At 38.3% G+C, this 20,372-nt stretch overlaps 2 protein-coding genes across 3 annotated transcripts in view; both read left to right on the top strand.

Moving 5' to 3' along the window:
• Positions 1–5,576, top strand: part of RASA2 (RAS p21 protein activator 2) — a 45,472-nt gene extending 39,896 nt beyond the window's left edge. Inside the window, exons 21-24 of the mRNA XM_053986553.1 lie at positions 538–746; positions 1,472–1,575; positions 2,163–2,352; positions 3,211–5,576. Of these exons, the coding sequence (XP_053842528.1) occupies positions 538–746; positions 1,472–1,575; positions 2,163–2,352; positions 3,211–3,241 (534 nt within the window). The 3' untranslated portion in view covers positions 3,242–5,576. The remainder of the gene's footprint in view (positions 1–537; positions 747–1,471; positions 1,576–2,162; positions 2,353–3,210) is intronic.
• Positions 5,577–12,867: 7,291 nt separating this feature from the next.
• RNF7 (ring finger protein 7) lies at positions 12,868–19,348 on the top strand. Of its 2 annotated transcripts, none has more exons than XM_053986140.1 (3): positions 12,868–13,085; positions 16,187–16,234; positions 17,701–19,348. In XM_053986140.1, the coding sequence occupies exons 1-3, from the start codon at positions 12,915–12,917 to the stop codon at positions 17,755–17,757; spliced, it is 276 nt and encodes a 91-aa protein (XP_053842115.1). In that variant the 5' UTR covers positions 12,868–12,914; the 3' UTR covers positions 17,758–19,348. The 2 variants fall into 2 exon arrangements, with proteins under 2 accessions (XP_053842115.1, XP_053842114.1); XM_053986139.1 differs by having other exon boundaries at positions 12,872–13,092.
• Positions 19,349–20,372: the final 1,024 nt, after the last annotated feature.

The raw sequence follows: 20,372 nt of genomic DNA, 5'->3' as shown, positions 1-20,372 counted from the left end.
TTACCAAACTTGTGTTTATTCCTTTTGGTGAGAACTTCCACCAATCCCTTCATCAGCTGAGACTGATGAGCTGTCTGTGCTCATGGCCTCATTCTGGCCCTGGAACACATCGGTTATTTCTATTCTTACGTCAATCCAAACATCTGAGGCAGTGGTAAAAGAACAGCTGTCACTAAGGCCAGTGATGGCTAAAGGAGAGACTTCTGGGAATCATCTGTTGCGGAAGCATGAAGGTCATGCTTCATGAAATGTAGGGCCACACTTAAAGATCTGTGGATGAAGAGGACAGAAGATGCATCCTGTTTTAGTTTATAAGGGATCTTTCTTAGATGAGAACACAGGGAGCTCTTCTGGCGGGGCTTTTCTCTTCTGTGTAGTTGAAAGAGATGAAAAGTCTGCTGTTCTCCCTTGTCTCACTTTCTGTCTTTAAATTAGAGTTTGTGGAATTGCCTGAGCACTGAAATCTATTTTGACATATTTGAAGTTGCTCAGTAACTGGATTTTTTTACTCAGCAGAATAATGTCTTTCTTCTACAGATGTTTCAAGTACTTCATGGAGAAAAGCCACTCTATATCCAAGCAAATAACTGTGTAGAAGCCAGTGAGTGGATAGAGGCTCTTTGCCGGGTAACGAGGTGCAACCAGAAGAGGCTGAGCTTTTACCACCCCTCTGCTTTCCTGAACGGGAACTGGCTCTGCTGCAAGGCCACCACGGAGAGCACGGAGGGCTGCGCTCGCTGCACCGCGTGAGTCCCTGCCGCGGGAACTGGGCAGGCTCCAGGAGTGCGGGAGTCACTGCAGCTTGAAAGCAGGGAAGCAAGGCTTTCCCTGTCTAATTCAGCAAGTGATGCCACAAAGACCTGCCACAGTGATAAGGCAGGATTTCTCTATTACTTTGTGTGCCACCCTGTGGAGGTAACCTGCTCATCATGAAAATCACAAATATCCAGTGGCTGAGATCTCTGCATGCAGAATAATAGATTTAATTCAGATGTCAGGTTGAATGCAGAAATAGGACACACCTAGATCATCTGTATGAAATAATTAAAATACTTGCTGCAGGAAGTTCAGCCTGGAAGTCTTTTCTCCTTAATGACTTTCTCTTGCTTTAGACAACCACTTTTTTATTTGGACTTCACATGCCCTAAGAAAGTCAGCTAAATAATCTTGGATGTAGATTCTGACAAATCATTTGGGTTTTGTGGGTATGTCAGAAAAATTAATAACATCTTAAAATGTTTTCATGTCTTTTTAGAAGCTACTGATTTCTGAAAACAAAAAAATGCTGTGATTTCTTTTAAAAATAAATTTATCCTTTACTGGGTAGGTTATATAAACTACAAACTAAGTTTTGTGAAACTGTCTGTGAGTGATAAACTTATTAAAAGGCTATGCATAATGATAAAGAATCAGTTTCTGCTTGCTTTCAAGAATTACTGATATTGATTACCTGTCTTGGCTCACCTTTTAGAGATGTTCCTGCTGATACTCAAATTGAGATTGATGGCGACAGAGAGACAGAAAGAATTTACTCACTTTTCACTATCAACAGGTCTAAACTACAGAAGCTGGAAGGTACTCAGATGATAATTAAGAAGAATTACACTGATATTCAGTTTTAATTCTCTAGGCCAAGAATATAATTTTGAACAATTAACTGAATTTAATGATTTACCCGAAAAAAATAGAAAGTAGAGGAAAAGATTGAATTTTTATCTTCTAAGTGCCCTGATGTCTGATATTCTTCAGGCATTTCTTTACAATAGATATCAGGCATTGTTCTAATTGAATTTTCATATATGTAATATTTTAATAGTTTAAACTGCAGCTGTAGGTGATGCTTTTCTGCCTTTGTTGTCCCTTTCCTGACTATGTGATGAATTATATTAGACATGGTTTTGCTGTAAGAAAGCACTGAACTTCTCTTAAAGTGAAGAGGAGAGAGATGGATGCTCAAGATGCTGAACACAGCTAGCAGAAAATAAGCTACAGAATTGTAAATACATTTAACTGATACTGCCTCCTGCTTTTATCTTAATCCATTTTATGTATAAGCCAGAATAACTTTACATTTCAGAATGTTGGAGTTAGCATTTGCATGGGAGTTAGATTTGTTTTTTAATTGTTGAAATTCTAAATGGGATTATTGTGTTTTTTTGTAGAGGCTTGTGGAAGTATAGCAGTCTACCAAGGTCCTCGGAAAGAACCAGATGATTATTCTAACTTCACCATAGAAGATTCTGTAGCCACTTTTCATACACTTCAGCAGATAATAGATATAGTAGAAAAGCTGAATGAATCACATGAAAAATACCAGAAGAAGAGATCATCTAGTGCCAAATATGGTAGTGAGTAAGTATCTTATGTAATTTTGGCATTGATAAACGTGTATTGTGAAAAAAAATCAATCATGGGGCGAGGCCAGACTTGTTTGGGTAGAGATAATGAAGGTAAAGGTAGAGCTAGACAACACAGACATGGAGAAAATAAGGTACATCCTTTGTAGTAGTGCAGCTTTTTATCAGTTGTTGAAGATCCAAGTTCTTCTGATACAGATTCATCTGTTCCTGTTGAGATTCCTGTAAGTGGATGCAGTGACTCTTTTGTTTCCTGGCAACTTAACATTTGAAGTGCACACAAAATTTATCCATAACAGTATGCCTGCCTTTTAATACTGTTTTTTCAAAATTTTTGGTTAAATAATTGAAGTATCAAGTTATATGAAACTGTCAGAATTTTACTGCAGAAACATATCTTTCAGGTAGCATATTTACTGTTTGTATTTCACTTGCCATACTCAATGATAAATACTATTTCTTGTGATGGTAAAAAACCTGTTCTTTGGAGTACATTGTTGTTCCAGAGCACATGGCTTTAATTCTCTTCATTCCTGGCTTATGCCTCTGGAACACCACTAGCAAGTTTTTAGATTTCTTCTTTGCATCAATAAGGATTGATTGACCAGGAAAAAAAGAAAAGCTCTAACCCTGATTTGGTTTGCTTAGGTTAGTGTTTGACCCAAGTTGTTCAGAAAAATTGTCTGTGATTTAGAAGTCCCATGTGAAAGTAAACTGAGGTTTTTGCAAATCACTAAATTTCACAATTAATGGTAGAAATGGTTATTTTGCTTGATAAATTAAAATTGCATGATGAGAACTAGAAAGCAAATGTTAATCTTAAAAGTATTTACATATAATATTTTTTTTGCAGAGAAAATCCGATTGTTGGAAAGGTTTCCTAACCAAAACAAACTGGACCACTTGGATGAAAAAAGAAACTGGAAATGTTCTGGAGCGTTTTGGTTTTTTGTTGGTTTTCTTTTTTTTAATTCATTATATGCATTTTTGCAAAATATTTAAGAATGAACATAAATGCTAGTTGTGTTGACAATCTATTTAATATTTAATAGAAAGATACCTTCTTGGAAATCCAATCTTTAAGGTTTATTCTCATTTTGCTGAAGAACTTGAAGTTCCAGGTTCTTGAAATAACAGATGTGAATAAATCTAAATGTTGTTTTGCCATTGTTGTCTTATTGGAAAGAACTTTCTAAACAAATAAGCTTTTTCATGGAAGAAAATCCACACTGCATTTGTTGGTTGGATTACATCTCAGTACATACACTGCAAACTTGCATGAGTTTACCATGAGTGCCTGCCCTGCTGATACGGATCTCGAAATAGAACTCCCAAGATCTTACGATGTGGAAAAAGATCTGAAGCTTCACACTCGATACATTTAATTTATTTTTTCCTTGTATTAGGTGTTGTCAGGACTTGATTTGTCTACAGTTTCTACAGAACCATGCAGCATGCTGCAAATAATCTGGACAGCAGATACCAGTGTTAGATGTGTTACTAAGTGCTAAAGAAGAAATCAGGGAACTTACGTTGTACCTCTTGTTTACATTTGAAGTGAGTAATATATGGAGTGACATTAGACCACTATCTATTTTCTTTAGCATTTTTTAAGGTACATACTTTTTCTTAATCTAAAAAGAAATGCAGGGTAGTAACATTCTTGTTAAATAGGTTTGCCTACAGATAGAAAAATTTAAGCATGAACAAATTGTGGTTAAGTACTGATCAATTAACATCATCCCTTGTATGATTTAATTTCTTGTTTTTATAAAAAGTAATAACTACGTCCAGCTCAACTTTTGACTACAAATCTAATAAATAATCTCTATTACAATCACTCAAAGCACTTTAGATATCTGGACTATCCCAGATTATTTTTAGATACTTTGTAGTATCTGCTTGTTATGATCAGTTGAATGATCAACATTGTTTTGTCTTTAAGCAATGCTTCAGTGAATATTTTTGTATCTTTAGTTACATGGATTCATATTTGCCACTTAACACAATTTTAAACTGGCATTCCTGACTTCAGTAAGATTCATTTTTGCTCACTTTGACTAAGAAGTTAGTTTTCTGCTGAGAAAAAGTATATGTATATAACCAGGAAGAAGCAAAGGTATTACTGTGGCAACTTTGCTTCATCAGTATTAAATGCAATGGTACTCCTTTGAATATTATTTTTAATAAAAGCTGTATGTGGTACTCTTATTTTTAAAGCATTTTCTGTGGGGTATTTTGTTGTTTTGTGGGGTCTTGTTTTGGTTTTGTTTTGTTTTTCCAATCACAATTTGTCCACATTAATTAGGAATGTAACTTAGAATAGAAATCCACAACGCTTGAAAGAGTAAGGCGTTGAAATTACCACACATTTATTGTACTGTTGTAAGAAGGCTTTCTATAATGGAAGCAAGGTGACAAGACAGGATTGAAATTTCTTTGGAATGAATGTAACTTGTTAAAATGACTTTGGTTTAATACCAAGATATTTCAGAATAACTGGGATTCAGTACTAGGATCTGCAACATCTCAATCATTTAATAATGTCAGCTGGTTTTGCCTTTTCCTCTTTTACACATTTGATGTGTTCAATGGGACTTTTATTTGCCAACAGTTAAAACTGAGGGAGAATACAGCAGTGCAAATAAATGTGTTTTGCCAAGGTAAAGATTAATTGCCGTTAATCAAAAACTGCCATTAAACAAAGCCGAATGTGGTTGAGTGTCAGAATTAAGTTTTGTTGTATATGAATTAACCCTGTGGCAAACTCTTCCTTGGAGCCATTTTCTGTTGTTTTCAAAGTAAAATTTATGAAAAATTGAGTAGTATACTCTTGCAATGTTGGGGTTTTATAATATGCACTTTTTGTTTTGCTTTGGTACTGGAATATTGAGAAAAAAACCCAGAAGGCCACTGAATATTTGTGACCATTAAGATTTGATTTCTCATTTTATAATGTTTTAAAGTACAGTAGATGTTCTAGAATTTAATTAGGTACAAGTAGGATGATTAATAATAAAAGTTGCATTCATTTTGATTAGTCTAGAAAAGTGATGTTATTCAGTAATTAGTTCTGTTAGGATTGTAAAAGTTTTAATGTTATTATGATGATGTATTGTTGAATGTATTTTTATTTAAATTTTATTTTCTTATCAAGACATTAAAATGTTTTGTAACATTGCTTGAGAATAACTCAGAAATAAATTCCAACAAACCTGAGATTAGCTGTGTGTTTCCTGTGAGGCCTGGCTGTTTAAAATGTTAGCATTTACCTTAATGAATGGGGGTTACATACAGGACTTGGGTATAAAGAGAGAAACCTAATGGATGGTGGGGGCAGAACGCACCAGAATTGCCCTGGGGACGTGGCATCTGCAGCAGTGTTGCATTCTAAATTGGTGGCTGGAGAGATAAGTGCTCGTTCATCATTTAGTAAGAGCATGCAGAGAAGCCTTGGGAATTTGACAGTGCTTATGAAGTTTGTAATGATTAGTCTGCTGAGCTGAAAGATAGCTGGTACTGTGTTGTTAGGGTTAGGTGACTCATTTTTTATTCTTTTTACACTGATTTGTGTTCCATTACCTGTGTTGTGTACCAGTACAGGCTGTACAATTGGTCAGAACTATTTAAAATATATTGCATATAGAAAACAAAAAATGTTTACTTTTCTCAATCTGCTTTCTTTATGTAATCTGGGCACTTTCTTGCCACCCACTCTCCTCTCCTGTTCTTTTGGGCATTTTTTATAAGGAAGTTTTGCACAATTTTTTTAATGTCCTGAGGTGTTTTGTTTCCTTGTGCAGAGAACTGACCTGTTGTCCTTTGTTGCCGGCATGGAAGCTTTTGTCAGGAGTTAGAGTGCAACCTCCCAGCAATTTTGGAATTAATTTTGATTAATCTGAGGTAAGATGTATTAAGGCCCAGTATAAGTGGTCACTACATTAATTTGCAGAGATTAGAAAGCAGAGGAATACAGAATATTAATATGAAGTTGGAAGTACAGTAGGAAATTTTTTTCTGTGAACATTAAAAAAAGGAATTGCACGTGTTCTGTAATGATTATATCAGATTGATCCTTTCTTTTCTCTGCTAATATACTGCCTTCTCTAACCATTCCACTAACCTGAGTTTTCTCTAACCTGTGACACCAAAAGGGCATTCCCATTTCAGATCTGTAGATGTGCCAGGGACATGGTTTAGTGCTAGACTTGGCAGTGTTGGGTTAACAGTTGAGCTTGATGATCTTAAAGGTCTTTTCTAATCTAAATGATTTTATTAATAAATATATGATACATGCTTTACAATAAATTATCTTTAATTCCTGGTCATCTGTATGACAAAATTTGCAACACTTACTCACATGTGATAAGGACAGATCCTGTATTGTTTTTAAAATAGCATACACATCAAATCCACATCAGGTCAATAAGATCCCAGTAACAGGCAACTTCTAGTAAAATGGACAAATGCATGCAGTTCACTTGAAGTTCTTACAAATACTTACAGAAGTATGTGTAACGAAGGTTGATGTGATTTATGCACATTAAATAAACCAGAATTTCTTTAATAGCAATAAGGAGAGTATATCAGTGTTGCTGTATCCAGCTGTGATGAGACTGCTGCTGAAATATTTGTGTATTCCTGAGATTCATCATAATAAACAATATTAAAAAAAAAAAAATCAGAGCTGAAGAGCAGTGTTGTGAGAATTGGGAATATAGCCTATAATTCAGCTAAATTACTTAGGCACTTTATGTACCTAAATCAGGGACAAAAACGTTGATAATCAGATGCTTTACAATAAGAATAAGATTTTAAAAGATCCAGTGGCTACAGTGTTCAGGAAAGACTGTGCTTTGTAAGCATTTAATTAGAGAAATTAGGAATTTTAATTAGATATTCTTGGTAATAATATTTTGGGTAAACTTTTTTTAATAAAAGCAAATATATGACCTTGCTGAAATGCTTTAAAAATATTCTTTATGTTAATAAATGTTCATGGGTAAATAATAAAATTCAGCCATCTTGCTTAATATGATTTTCCATAGAAAGTCTTGTATGATCAAGATTTTTAAGTGTTTGAGTCCATCATTATTTTAGCATAATTACTGTTGCAAATGCCATGGCAGTTGTATGAAGTCTAGTTAACAATTTCACCAAAACGAGGATGTAAATCATTATACCGATTTTAGAAACTTTATGGACCCAAACAGTTAGTTTGCTTTAAGGGGTTGTGAATTTGTTCCCCACTTTCATCTTTTATTTTTGGTCATTCCTCGTACACGGGGAAAAAAAAGCCGAGAGGATCATAGAACAGCCAAAGTTAACCCACTGTGTGACTTGAATTCAAGACTTACAGGTAAAAATCTCTTACCTGGTCCCTCTGATTTCTCCAAAGATCCAGGATATGCCGTGCTTTATGGTGGCAAACCACAGTGTGTCCAGCAGCAGGAGAGAGGCTGATGTGTGTATCCTGCACAGCAAAGGCTCCAAAGGCAGCAGCCCTTCCCTCCCGGAGCAGCCGCCGGCAGCGCTCCAGAGGGTCACTCACTGCAGCAGCTGCTGGGAGCTCAGCTGGAGCTCCCGGCGTTTAGCTCAGCCCTCGCTGGGACGCTGCTGCTGCAGGACACGGAAACAAGCCTGGAAAAAGCAGGGAAACTCCCCTTTAAGAATCAAGTGATCTACAGTAATGCAGTAATACAGACTGACAATTAGCTGCATCTTGCATCCACAGACCTTTAAAGTACTTAATGAAAGAAGGGGAAGTACCTACAATTCGGTCTCTTCTTTCCATACTGGGTAACAGAAGGCACTAAGCTTTGTAAGCAATGCAAATTTGAAAAGTCCAAGAGGAAAGATAGAACTTTTTGAAACACAAAACAATGATTTCTGTGACGACCAAAATAATTCATCTAGCTTTCTCCTGAGTAGTTAATTTATATTCCAGCTGAGTTCTTCCATTCTGTCACGGTGTGACATTTATATGAGTTTGTTATTTTATTATTATTTATATATATACTTGAATTTTAAATGCATATTTTTGGCACTACCTTGGCCAAAATCTAAAAACAGAAAAGTAGGTCAAGGTAAAAAAAAATGAGTTGTGACATGGTGCACAGGATATAACATCTGCAAAGGTGAATAATTAGAAGATAAAGTTTACCTGTGCAACACCTTCCAGTACTTTAAATATGTAAGTAAAGGGAGTTTCTATAGGCAAGTTACATGGCTTCTTTTTGTAGTGTTTTTAATTTTTTGGGGGGGTTTTAGGGATATATATATTTTTTTTTTATTTTTTTTTTTTTTTTAGGAGGAGGAGGGAAGGTCTGGTGTGGATTGGAGGGCTGGATTTGTTAAGAGTGGCTTTTGGGGTCCATCCTGATACTAGGCAGGATCCAAATATCAGAAGGATGTTAAAAATAGTAAGACAGACTGCTACCTCACAAATTTATAAGAAGTGTCCATACTTCAAAACAGAAGGGGCTGTGCCCTTGCACAGCAACAGAACAATATAATTTGGTTTCCAGTTTTCAATTCAGAATGCAGCTCCATTCTCAAACAGCTAACTACAGTTAAAATAGGCAAAATTTTATCTTCATAGGTTTTCTAAATTAAAGAATGGATATGAGATAGACATCTAACCTGAAAATCAGCACTGTTCAGAGGTAATAGTAATAGCTGAGTTTTACTCCAGAGTAAAACAATTAGCAAACAAAAACACAGTATTGAATTTCATAAGGCAGTCAGGGGTCTTTGTGCCTCTGGTTTTTAATCTCTGCTGCAGAAGGAAAGATGGATGAGCCAGGCTGTTGTGTGAAGAATGGAGAAGTTCCAAGGATTTAGACTTGATTAAAGCAGCTCAGCAAAGTCAGGATCTCTTTAGTCTCCTGTGACACAGGGTTTTCCATTTAAGCAGAGAGGTTCCTGTGCAGAAGTCATTAAGGGTTTTTTTTTTAAATAACTTTTGTAAGGATTTCCCTTCTGTTTATTATGTGTCATGAATGTTCTTTTGTTTCACTTGAAGAGTAAAGCACAATGCATTTAAGAACTGGAATTATTGCTACTTCTCAGCCTTTGAGCTCATTCCCGGACTTCTGTGAAGTTCATGCGCAATCACAGATTTATAGGAATATTGGGTTCCCTTTGCTATGCTGTGCAGCAATATGGCTGTGTGATTTCTTCCCATCCAGTGAGATCTTCCCAGTGCAAAAGCATGCAGTTTATTCCACTAATACATTGTTTCCCTAACTCCTCTTGTGATTTCCTTTATATTTCTGCATGCCTGCTACATGCTTCTATTTCACAGAAACTGTACCTGTCAGCATTGGAGTCTGTTTTCCATTTTGGCAATTGCCTCTGGCAGCTTCAGTAAACCCTTAGGAGGTGCTACAGGTGGGTTTGTCAGAGGTGGTGGTATGCTCATACAGCACTGTTCCCTGTGCTGTCTTCCTCTTGCAGCCCCACTGTAGCCAAGTCTCAGCCCTACTGGCCATTAATAGACCCATGTAGCATATTCCTATTGGGAAAGAGGCGCAGAGAGACACAGATAACCAGAGTTTAAGAAATAGTTTTGGTAGAGAAGTATGCTTAAATTGTTTTCTTTGGCAGATAAATTGACACAGTCCTCGAGTGTTTTGATATATGTTAATCTATTGACAGAACAAACAGTAAGTGGGATAATACAGCCCAGTACATGCATCAGTTGGCCAAGATAAACACATACTTACATAACTGTTCTTTGCATTATCATAAAACTGACATTTTTGTCAAGGCTTTGTTTTTAATAAAAATAATTTTCACAGAATCATAGAATCACTAGGTGGGAAGAGACCTTCAAGATCATTGAGTCCAACCCATGCCCTAACACCTAAACTAAACCATGGCACTGTGTGTCACATCCAGTCTTTTTAAAACACATCCAGGGATGGTGGCTCCACCACTTCCCCGGGCAGACAAGTCCAGGACTTTATCACTCCTTCTCTAAAAAAAGTTTTCCTAATATCCAACCTGTATTTCCCTTGCTGCAGCTTAAGACTGTGTCCTCTCATTCTGCCAATTGCTGCCTGGTGAAAGAGACCAACCCCACCTGACCACAGCCACCTTTCAGGGAGTTGTAGAGTGATAATGTCACCTCCGAGTCTCCTTTTCTCCAGGTTAAACACCCTCAGCTCCCTCAGCTGTTCCTCACAGGGCTTGTGTTCCCAGCCCCTCACCAGCCTCGTTGCCCTCTGGACACGCTCAAGCATCTCAATGTCCTTCCCAAACTAAGGGGCCAGAACTGGACACAGCACTCAAGGTGTGCCCTCACCAGTGCCAAGTAGAATGACCTCCTTGCTCCTGCTGGCCACACGATTCCTGATACAGGCCAGGAGCCATTGGCCTTCTTGGCCACTTGGGCACACTGCTGGCTCACCTGGCGGTCGACCAGTACCCCCAGGTCCCTTTCCTCCTGGGCACTGCCCAGCCACTCCGTCCCCAGCCTATAGCATTGCAGGGGGTTATTGTGGCCAAAATGCAGGACTCAGCACTTGGACTTATAAGCTTCATCTTACTGGCTCTGCCCATCCATCCAACTGTTCCTGGTCTCTCTGCAGAGCCCTCCTACCTTCCAACAGATCAACACATGCTCCCAGCTTAGTGTTGTCTGCACATTTTACTAATGAAAGATTCAGTACCCTCATCCATGTTGTCAATAAAAATATTTTCAATTCTATGTTTTGGAGTAAAAAAACTGGAAAAAGAAAACAACAAAAATGTCAAAAAGTTGTAAGAGGAAAGAAAAAAAGGGGGAAAAAAGGAACAGAATCAGGCTATTTTCAAACAATTTGTGAAAATCTATGCAAGGCATTTTATATCCTTTAAACCACTGTCTGTGCAATATTCAGAATTTAGAAAGGTGTATAGAAAATGAAAATGTTCATACAAGGCAAAGATGCATCTGTATATTCATTTGAAATGGGAGAGTATGAACAGATCACTTAGGGCAGTTACAGAAATTGGGTGTCAAACACTTGGAGCTTTGAATGAGTATTTTTTACATGGAGACAGTCAGAATTGATGAATTACACCGCATCATTACTTTGAAATTATGACAGAAATTTAATTGATTATAGGTTATGTAATACAAAGCAATATTTCAAATTTGGATACTTAGTATTACGAACATTCTTTTTTTTCCCATTCTGTAGCACACAATTGGCTTTAATTCTAGCTGAACAATCCCTTGATGGGCTGAAAGGAACTTGGTTTAAGTTCTCATTTTTAGGTATTAAATTCGGAATGTTTTCAGTGAATGAGATTAGCAAATGCCCAGTCTGAAAAAATGTGGGTTTTACTTACAATTAAAACCAGTGACAATGTCCATAGGGAAAACCCTCTGAAAGAGCTGTTGTGGTTTGTGCCACTCTCCCATGTGTCACGTCCTTAATGTCATGTGTGGCTGCAGGGGACAGATGAGTTACAGACTGCCAGAACTACTTCTCAAAAATGGCTTGGGATTTTTCTTACACAGCTCTTTACCTGATAAAATAGCAAGAAAATAATTTTTAGGTGGGAAGCTATCACTTATTTCTCTAAGGCAGTATGGACAGAGTCAAAGGTGCCTGTGTCATATTTGCTCTACTTTCACAGGTAATGTAAGTGGAGTTTATATTTGACTTTGCATCGTGTACAGCACGTGTGGTGGTTTGATAGCACTCAAACACAATTATAATCTCTGACATAGTTTCCTCTTAGAACTGAAGAAGAATTGCATCAGTCAGGGATACAAGGCAAATTGTATAAATCTAAAAACCCCAAAACTCCAACAGAATTTTTTTTTTAATCTCTATTTAGAGGTAGTTGACATTTTACGTAGCAGAAATTAAATGTACTTAATTTTTTAAAATATTTTAAACTTTCTGGATTACATCTAGTCCCAGTAATTCAAATTCAGAAGTGCCATAATGGTTTTTTAAAATGGACAGAATACAATGATGAGTTAAAGGAGTGGAGCTGGCGAAGGGAATTGAACAGTGTGGATCGAGAGAAGTGTGAATCAGCCAAGCTAAAAGACCTTATTACCATGCTCTTTAGTAGTGCTCAAGGTGCTTCTGAATTGATAGTTGAGTAATGTGCAAACACAGAATCTTTAATATAATTTTTATTTTTTGCTTTATTACCAAGGTGGTCAAGGTGCACGCCACTGCTGAAGTGTTTCACAGCAGTCGTAGGAAATGTGTCGGGTTCGAAGACTGGGTTGTCTCCCCGTACTCAGGGCAGCCCAAACCACTGGTGAAGTTGTGACTGATTCACTTGCACTCTGCGTACGAGAACATCCCTCATGAGCAACGCCAACTTGGCCCCTGCTAGGTGTCCTGCTGAAACACCAGAAGTGCTTGAAGGCTCTGAGAACGCTCTGCTCTCCGAGCAGGGGCTCCTCGCCCCGCGGGCTCTTCCCGCGCCGCCGCCGGGCCCGTCCCGCTGCCCGCGCCGCGGGCGGGGCTGCGCTGCCGCCGCCGCCGCCGCCGGAGGGTGGCGCTGCCGCCCGCGCGGCCGCCGCGTCCCCGCCCCTCCGCCATGGCCGATGTGGAGGACGGGGACGAGCCCGGCGCCCCCCACTCGCTGCCGGGCTCCGCGGGCTCCAAGGCGGGCGGCCCCGACAAGATGTTCTCGCTGAAGAAGTGGAACGCGGTGGCCATGTGGAGCTGGGACGTGGAGTGCGACACCTGCGCCATTTGCCGGGTGCAGGTTATGGGTAAGCGCCGGCCGGGCCGGCGGGGCGCGGGGCCTGCGCCGGGCCTGGGGCCGTGCCCGCCGCCCTGGGCACGGCGGGCGCAGGGCAGAGACGCGGTTTCCGGCAGAAGGGGGGGCTGATCCCTCCCGCCTCCGCTTCCTCCTCCGCGCCTTCCCGGAGGAGGAGGAGGAGGAGGAGGAGGAGAAGAGGAGGAGGGCCCCGCGGGGGCCGGGCCGCCGCGCTGCAGGGGCCACACGCGGCCCCGTCGGGCAGCGAGTGCCCCCCTGCCCGGCCGGGCCGCGCTGCCTGCAGGGCCTGGGCCCCGCCGGCTGCTCGCTGACCCGTGCAGTGCCGTCTTCGTCATGAGGGCTGGTGCTCGTCTGCGGGCAAATCCCGCAAGCAGTGACTTAGAGCCGAGCTGAACCCAGTGCTGCATGCGTGGGGCTGCTCTTCATGGGGTGGGTTTTGTTAAGGGGTTTTTGTTCGGGTTTTTTCTACGACGCAGTTACAGATGTACATAAAAGTTGATTTTTCAAATCTGTTAAACCAGGGTGTCTGACACTACTTCACAAGCGTGATTACTGGTGCAGTTTAACACACACAAATGTACTGAGGAATCTATTGAGTAAGGGGTTAATTTACTTGGTTTTGAAATCCAGAGACTGTTTGAAAGCACCTTCATTGTTAACTCATATTATTGTTTTCTGACATATTTGTCAAATATGATATTTATCTTGGTTCTTCAAAAACGGTTTAAATTCTTCCTTTACTTTGTGTGCATATCCAATTTTTACAATTTTTTTGGGCTGAGTCACCCTAGGTGTAGCTGTCCTTTCAGTTAGGCCTGTAACACTTCTGCAGGACAAATTACTCAAGATCCCCTCCAGAGCACCTTGCTTTTGTAGGGCCAGGAACCATGATACTGAAAATGAAGTCAGCATTTGGCTTAACATAAATGAGGCAAAATATACAATTCTATCATTTCTCATAAATCATTTTGCTGGGAACCTTCTGTGGAACAGAGAAAGCAAAAGGGTGTACAAGAGGAAAAAAGGTGCAGCGCAGGCTGAAGTGGTGGGAGGTTGATCTTTTACATAAGCATGTTTTGAAGATTATTTGCTTTTTTAAAGTAAACAGAGACCACTCTGGAAATATGAAATTGGCTTCATTTGCCATGCAAACCATAATTTAAAAAATGTATTTATCCCCATTGTAAGCTAGGCTGTTAGAGGACACTATAAAAAAAGTCTTAACAAAATCTTACCTAGAGCTATTATAAAAGTTAACAAAAAGAATCTCATTTTTTCATTGCTAGACCAAGGGAGTACTTTTAATCTGAAACTAGGGAAAAAAATCTGAAAAAATCTAGTAACCATTTTTTGGGAACAAACCACATTGTTAGAATGTGAAATTTGATGATTACTGACTTCAGTTTAGCAATTTCGTGTTGACCCTGCCAGAGCGGATCTGGCTCCTGTAGAGCCACTGCGTCTGCAGTAACCTTAGGTGGGAGGCAGTGCCAGACTGAGACTGGCACTTGTTGAAGGTTAGTTTGACTTCCGCAGGGAAGGAGGTGTTAGCTGGCTCCATTTTCTGCTGGTTTAACTCCTTCAGCCAATGTGGTCTTAGATGCACAAGGGAAAGAGACAAAAACGGAGGTGTTAGCTGGGAAGCACAGGATTGCAGCTGGACTGGCTTTGCTGTCCTTAGCCTTTCAGACTGACCCCTGTGGGGTTATGATGTAGGACTGGGGACAGATTACTTAGGTGTGGTGGCAGTGATTTCTGTCCTTGGCTCTCTGTGCTGCTTCTGTCTGAAACTGCAACTCTAGGGCTCAACAGGGCAGCTGATTTATTGTGACTTTCTGCTGTGACCCCAGATCAGTGGGGTCCCACACACCATGATACAAGTTGAAGCACTTCAGCTGAATCTTCCCAGCAGCTTGGCCCCTAACTGCTGTTGAAATATAAGTTTTAGAGACAGACAACAGGAAAGTTTTGCTTTTGTCTCAATGAAGAAAGAGCAACTGTTTTAGAGTTCTCTCCTCTTTGTTCTCTATTACCTGAGAAAAGGAGGAATGTCTGGGCAGATCAACCTAAAATACAAATACTGGCCCTGTCTGGCAGAGACTGCAAAAATACTCAAATCTAAATTTAAATTACTGTAGCACATTATAGTTTTGTCTTTTGGGAGAATATGGTCCAACCAGTGACATGTAAGCCAGATTTAACCTGCAGGACACTTGTTTAAGTGTCCACTTTTCTTTGGAAGAGATAAAGATGTGTTTGCTCACATAACACTTGAACACTTTCTGTTGTGCATGATTCGTGCATGTGTGTCTGTGGCAGCCCATGTTGGGGCAAAGGAGAAGCAAAGGTGTTTTTCCACTGTATTGTGCGGCACAGTGGGAAGCCTGGAAGTTGTCACTCTTGTATCTTGTTGAGTCCTGGAGCTGCCATCCAATCCTAAAGCCACAGACTGGAGTGCATAAAGATGATAAATATTTTAAATTAGATATTGTTCTGTATTTATTAACATATTTTATCAAATGTACTACTATATTTGTATGTGTGTGACTCCTGTGAAAATTAAATGCAGGTACTTATCAAATGAGGCTACTATAAAGAGTAATAGGTGGTGGGAGTTGTGGTGAGAGATGCACAGCCTAAAAAAAATCAAAATTGTGAATGACTTCCTTATAAGGAAATGCTGACATCTGAAAAACAAAGTCCTGTAATTAGGGTTTGGCTTTGTGCTTTCTCTGGTCTTAATATGCCTGAGTGCCTTGGCACAAATCTGTGGGCTTTTATATCTACAAAATGGAGAAGGCTTTTTTTCAGCAAAAGTTATGAAAATACCAAAGCAATGGAAAATAAACAAAACATGCTGGAGAGTTCAGAGTCCTTCTGATCTCTTTCAGATATATATTTCATTGTAATTTGCACAGTTTTAGAATTTAAGGGGGCTATTTAATGTTAAAGGGCTGAACTAGACATCAAAACTTGAGACTTTTTATTTCTGTAAATTTGTATTGAGTTTATATTTTCCTCTGACAAACCTATTCTTAAGATGGAATCCTGAGAATCAAATTGAGTTTGTTCTTGTTTACTTTTAGATGCCTGTCTTAGATGTCAAGCTGAAAACAAACAAGAAGATTGTGTTGGTATGTAGTGACTTCATTCGCTTGTTTTTCAATTGAAGCTTCTCTCAGTATGGTGCATTTTAAAGTTTGAAGGGAATACTGATTTTATTAATGCTCAAAAGTAAACTGGTGTTTTGTTCTACATTGTATCATCTTTCTAAATTAGTAATACTTTATGCTTTATTTTTGAGCAGTAAAAAAATCAGTTTTCATGTCAGCTGTGCTGTAAAACAAAACAGCTTCCAATTTCCTGTCAACACATACACAACAAAGAGATTTAGGTTTCTTTCATTGTGAGCATATTTGAGATCATAATGTACATTTTTGAAATGGGTAGGTAAAAGCTGATTTTTTTCTTCAGAGGTGCATGCCAGAAAGCACAATGGCAGTATAAGTAAAAATCCTGTTGTGAAATAAATGTGTGTCTGAGTTAGAACGTGGTATTTTTCCCACTCGTAATTCAGAGATAATGGAGGCAGCGGCTTGGCTGTTCACTTTTCATTTTCAAAAGTGGAATCACTTCAGTTTAAACATAGTCATACTTTCAGTGCCAGTGTATGCAAAAGAAGGTCTTAATTCTGAGTGTTTAAATTGGAAATAGTGAAAATTATCTCAAAGAATTTGCTTTAAACCTTTATGACAACTTTTAAAGCGGTGGTAAACCTTTTCATGCTGTTGAGCTTTGCATTTTGAAGTGTATTGTCTCAAAAAAAGCACTGGGGATTTTTGATGATTGTTTTAATGGGAATAGGGTTTTCATGTTCAAGATATCTTAATTGGCTTGCTAAGTATTTAAGATAGACAGGAAAAAGTATAATTTACAGCACTCCTTTGATTGGTACCCTTGTGCTCTTGTGAGGAAAATGTGAGCTAATAAGGAAAAAAAGCAAAGTAACTACATTTTAAAATATTATTCAGAAGTAAATGGATAACAGTTAACAATTTTTGTAGTGTTGGAACAACTGTAGCCTGCAAATAACTCCTGTTGTAAAGTCCCATTTTAAGACGATATACTGTGTCACATGTGCCTCCTTGCTATCATACATTTCAGTTCAAACAGTGCATTCATTCGTATGAGAATTTGGTGATATGCTCTGGTGTGATAGTGAGTCAGTAGTGCAGTGGCTTTATTTTGGTACTGGGGAAGATTAAGGGAAAAACTTTAATAGTTGCACTTATTTCCTGGGCAGAACACATCCCTAAATGTGTTTATACAGTCACAAAACCCTGTTATTTTATACAAGAAGGTGAGAATATATGCATTTATTTTTTTAATATTTGGAAGGAAGTAAAAGGCTTGTTGGTGGGACTCACTATCATCAGGATGATCATAATAATCTAATCTCAGTGGATAAATCAGTGATGACCTGTTTTGTCTCTAAAGTTTCCAGTGGTTGTAAATATTTGAGAGTGATAGTTTGAACCTTGCTGTAGGAGTTGATTGAACAGCTGAGTGTGACTGGAACATGTTCTTTCTTCTCTTTCAGTGGTTTGGGGAGAATGCAATCATTCCTTCCACAATTGCTGCATGTCCTTGTGGGTGAAACAGAATAATCGCTGTCCCCTCTGCCAGCAGGACTGGGTAGTCCAGAGAATAGGCAAATAAAAACTGGAAGGATTTCTTTCTGTTGCACTTACTGGAATGGTGTGTGTGTTATGCCCTATGCTCCTGCAGAACAGAACGTGTCCATCAGGACATGACTCACTTGGTTTATCTGCTCCAAACCAGGGTGGGTTTGGTGCAGGCCTCTGGCTGCTCAAGGTGCAGTGCATGGTCAGGCTCACTGCAGGGGTTCCACAAGTCAAACAGGAGATGCTACTTCAACAAATGTATCTGCTATGATTTGAGTGTTGTCTGGATCAGAGCACAGAAACTTAGTGGTGCAGATCATACCCTAAACACAGAACATTTAATCATTTTCCATTGATAAATTAATTAAATTGAAAGGATCACCTTACCTGGTCTGATACACTGCATAGTTTACTGCCAGGATAAAGAAAATGTTTCCTAAGTACTATTGTATGCAAAAACACAGTCAGTGTTTTTTAAGAAAGTATTCTGAGTTTTAATCTAAATTAACAGTGTGTAAAACATTTGCTATGTGCTTTTTCCATCACACTGTATTAAACATTTCTAATTTAGGTTTTCTTTATGACTTTCGTTTTGTTGTATCTCTAAATCTGTTGCTCTATTATATTCTGTACATGATTTCTACAACCATAACATTAAAATGTTACCATGGTAATGACTTTATTTGTATTTCTATTAGTGATCATGGAGACATGTATTTCTAATCCAAAGATTTTTTGTACAAAGACATGTATTTGATATCAGTTAACTAGAGGTGTAGACAATGCTGGTTAGCTGATTAATATAGGAATCAAACAAAAATGATCATTTAAATAACCCAAGGAAAGAAGGCAGTAATTAAATCTAGGGGAAAATGGTAAATCATGATTTAATGAAAATTCAGTTAACAGAAATTTCTTTATTATCTTTTTATTGGTCATAGTGTTTTGGAAGCATTTCTTTGTTTTTGTGGAAATCCTGAATATATCATCTTCTTTTAATTTTTTCTTACAGCTGTTTAAGTGCTTGCCTCTAACTTAGTCTTTTCCTTAAATACCCAAATTACTATGAATCTGAACATATGCTGTGGGATTTTTAAAATGTATGTAACAGAGAGGTAAAATTACTGCTTTCAATCTGTAACAAATTCAGGCTTAATAAAATGGTCAATCAATATGGATGAATTTGAAGCAATATATTATGCATTGTTTACTTCAAAATTATCGTCTTTAATGTTTAATGTGTTTCTCAGTAGATATATTTCTATCTAATTCTAAGTACATTTAAAGAGGTTTATCTTCACTGTATAAAGTAGTTCCAATCTTTGTGTCATCAAGCATATTGCAGAGTTTACTGTGGTTTTGTTTAATATTGTAATCTTGGTTTTTAAGATGCTGTGATTTTTAAATATAGCTTTTGTTTAATTACACTGAGATAAAAAACTCCTGAGTCACTGTTACACTGCATCACATCAGTTGTTATTATGCCAGATGATATCTGTCTTAAAACTCAAAACAAATGTAAAATATGTTAACAGTAGTAATGAAGTGCCTATAGCATTTACATTGTTGTGGAATATTTCTGTTTGTGTAAAAGTATTCCCAAAATTCTTGCAAAAAAAAAAAGAAATCGGAGTGGACATGAAAATAAATTTTAGCTGTCACAGTCAAACTGTATCTTACCTACCATGTGTTTTCTCTGTCCACATTTGGACAGAGGCTTCATCCTGTGACCTCTGGTAATGCCATCTAGTCCCATCAGAAGACTTTATTCATTTTTCTTTGGTTTATAGGTGAATATGAAAAGTACCAAACCCTGCTTTTAGCTCATGTCACATGCATGGCAAGACTAGCTGAGAATTACAGTTGTGGAAGAGTTTTTCCGAAGTGTCAGCTCAAAGGGGTGTTGACAGAAATGAGGTGTTAGGAAAGTTAATGTTGAAATCAAAGCAGCTGATCTTTTTGTGTATCTATTTGCCTGTTATAAGTATCTTATTGTAATTGAGGTTCATTGAGAATATAAGGTAATGAATTTTAAGTCCTGCATATTTTCTCTGTGATTTAGTGATTAGCCTAAGTCCCAGTCTTTCTATGAGCTCTACACCAGAGAACTTCTCCAAATCATACCCGGACAGGCCTCATTAGCATGGTTGTTAGTACATCTCAGTACATCCCCGTGTTCAGTTCTGTAATTGGTTGTACATGCAAAATAAATAATTTTTGCTTCTCACTCAAACTGTTTTATGAGCAAGTAACACTACCTTAAATAGCCATTATCAACTAATAGAATAATGCTGATCTACTTTTCTCCAGTGTTTTATAAACGAAGAGCAGATTTAGTCAGCAAGCAAATCTCAAAAGTGACTGGAGTAATGAGTATATGTTGAGTGATCATATTGTTTGATTTTGCTTTTAATGAAGTTATGTTATTTTAGAGAAAAATTATGCTCCATAGAAACTGGGAAATATTCTAATTAATTGAATAGAATAGTCTTTGAAGCTGTAAATGTGTCTGTCTTATGCAGGTGCCATAAACATTAGGTATTTTCTTGATTTGCTTAGGCATGAATATACCAATAGCTGGAATAAG

This window comes from Vidua macroura, chromosome 10 (genome assembly GCF_024509145.1).
Source record: "Vidua macroura isolate BioBank_ID:100142 chromosome 10, ASM2450914v1, whole genome shotgun sequence".
Classification (NCBI taxonomy): domain Eukaryota; kingdom Metazoa; phylum Chordata; class Aves; order Passeriformes; family Viduidae; genus Vidua; species Vidua macroura.
The sequence above is the reverse complement of the archived record's forward strand: the minus strand, read 5'-3'. Positions and strand labels throughout refer to the sequence as shown.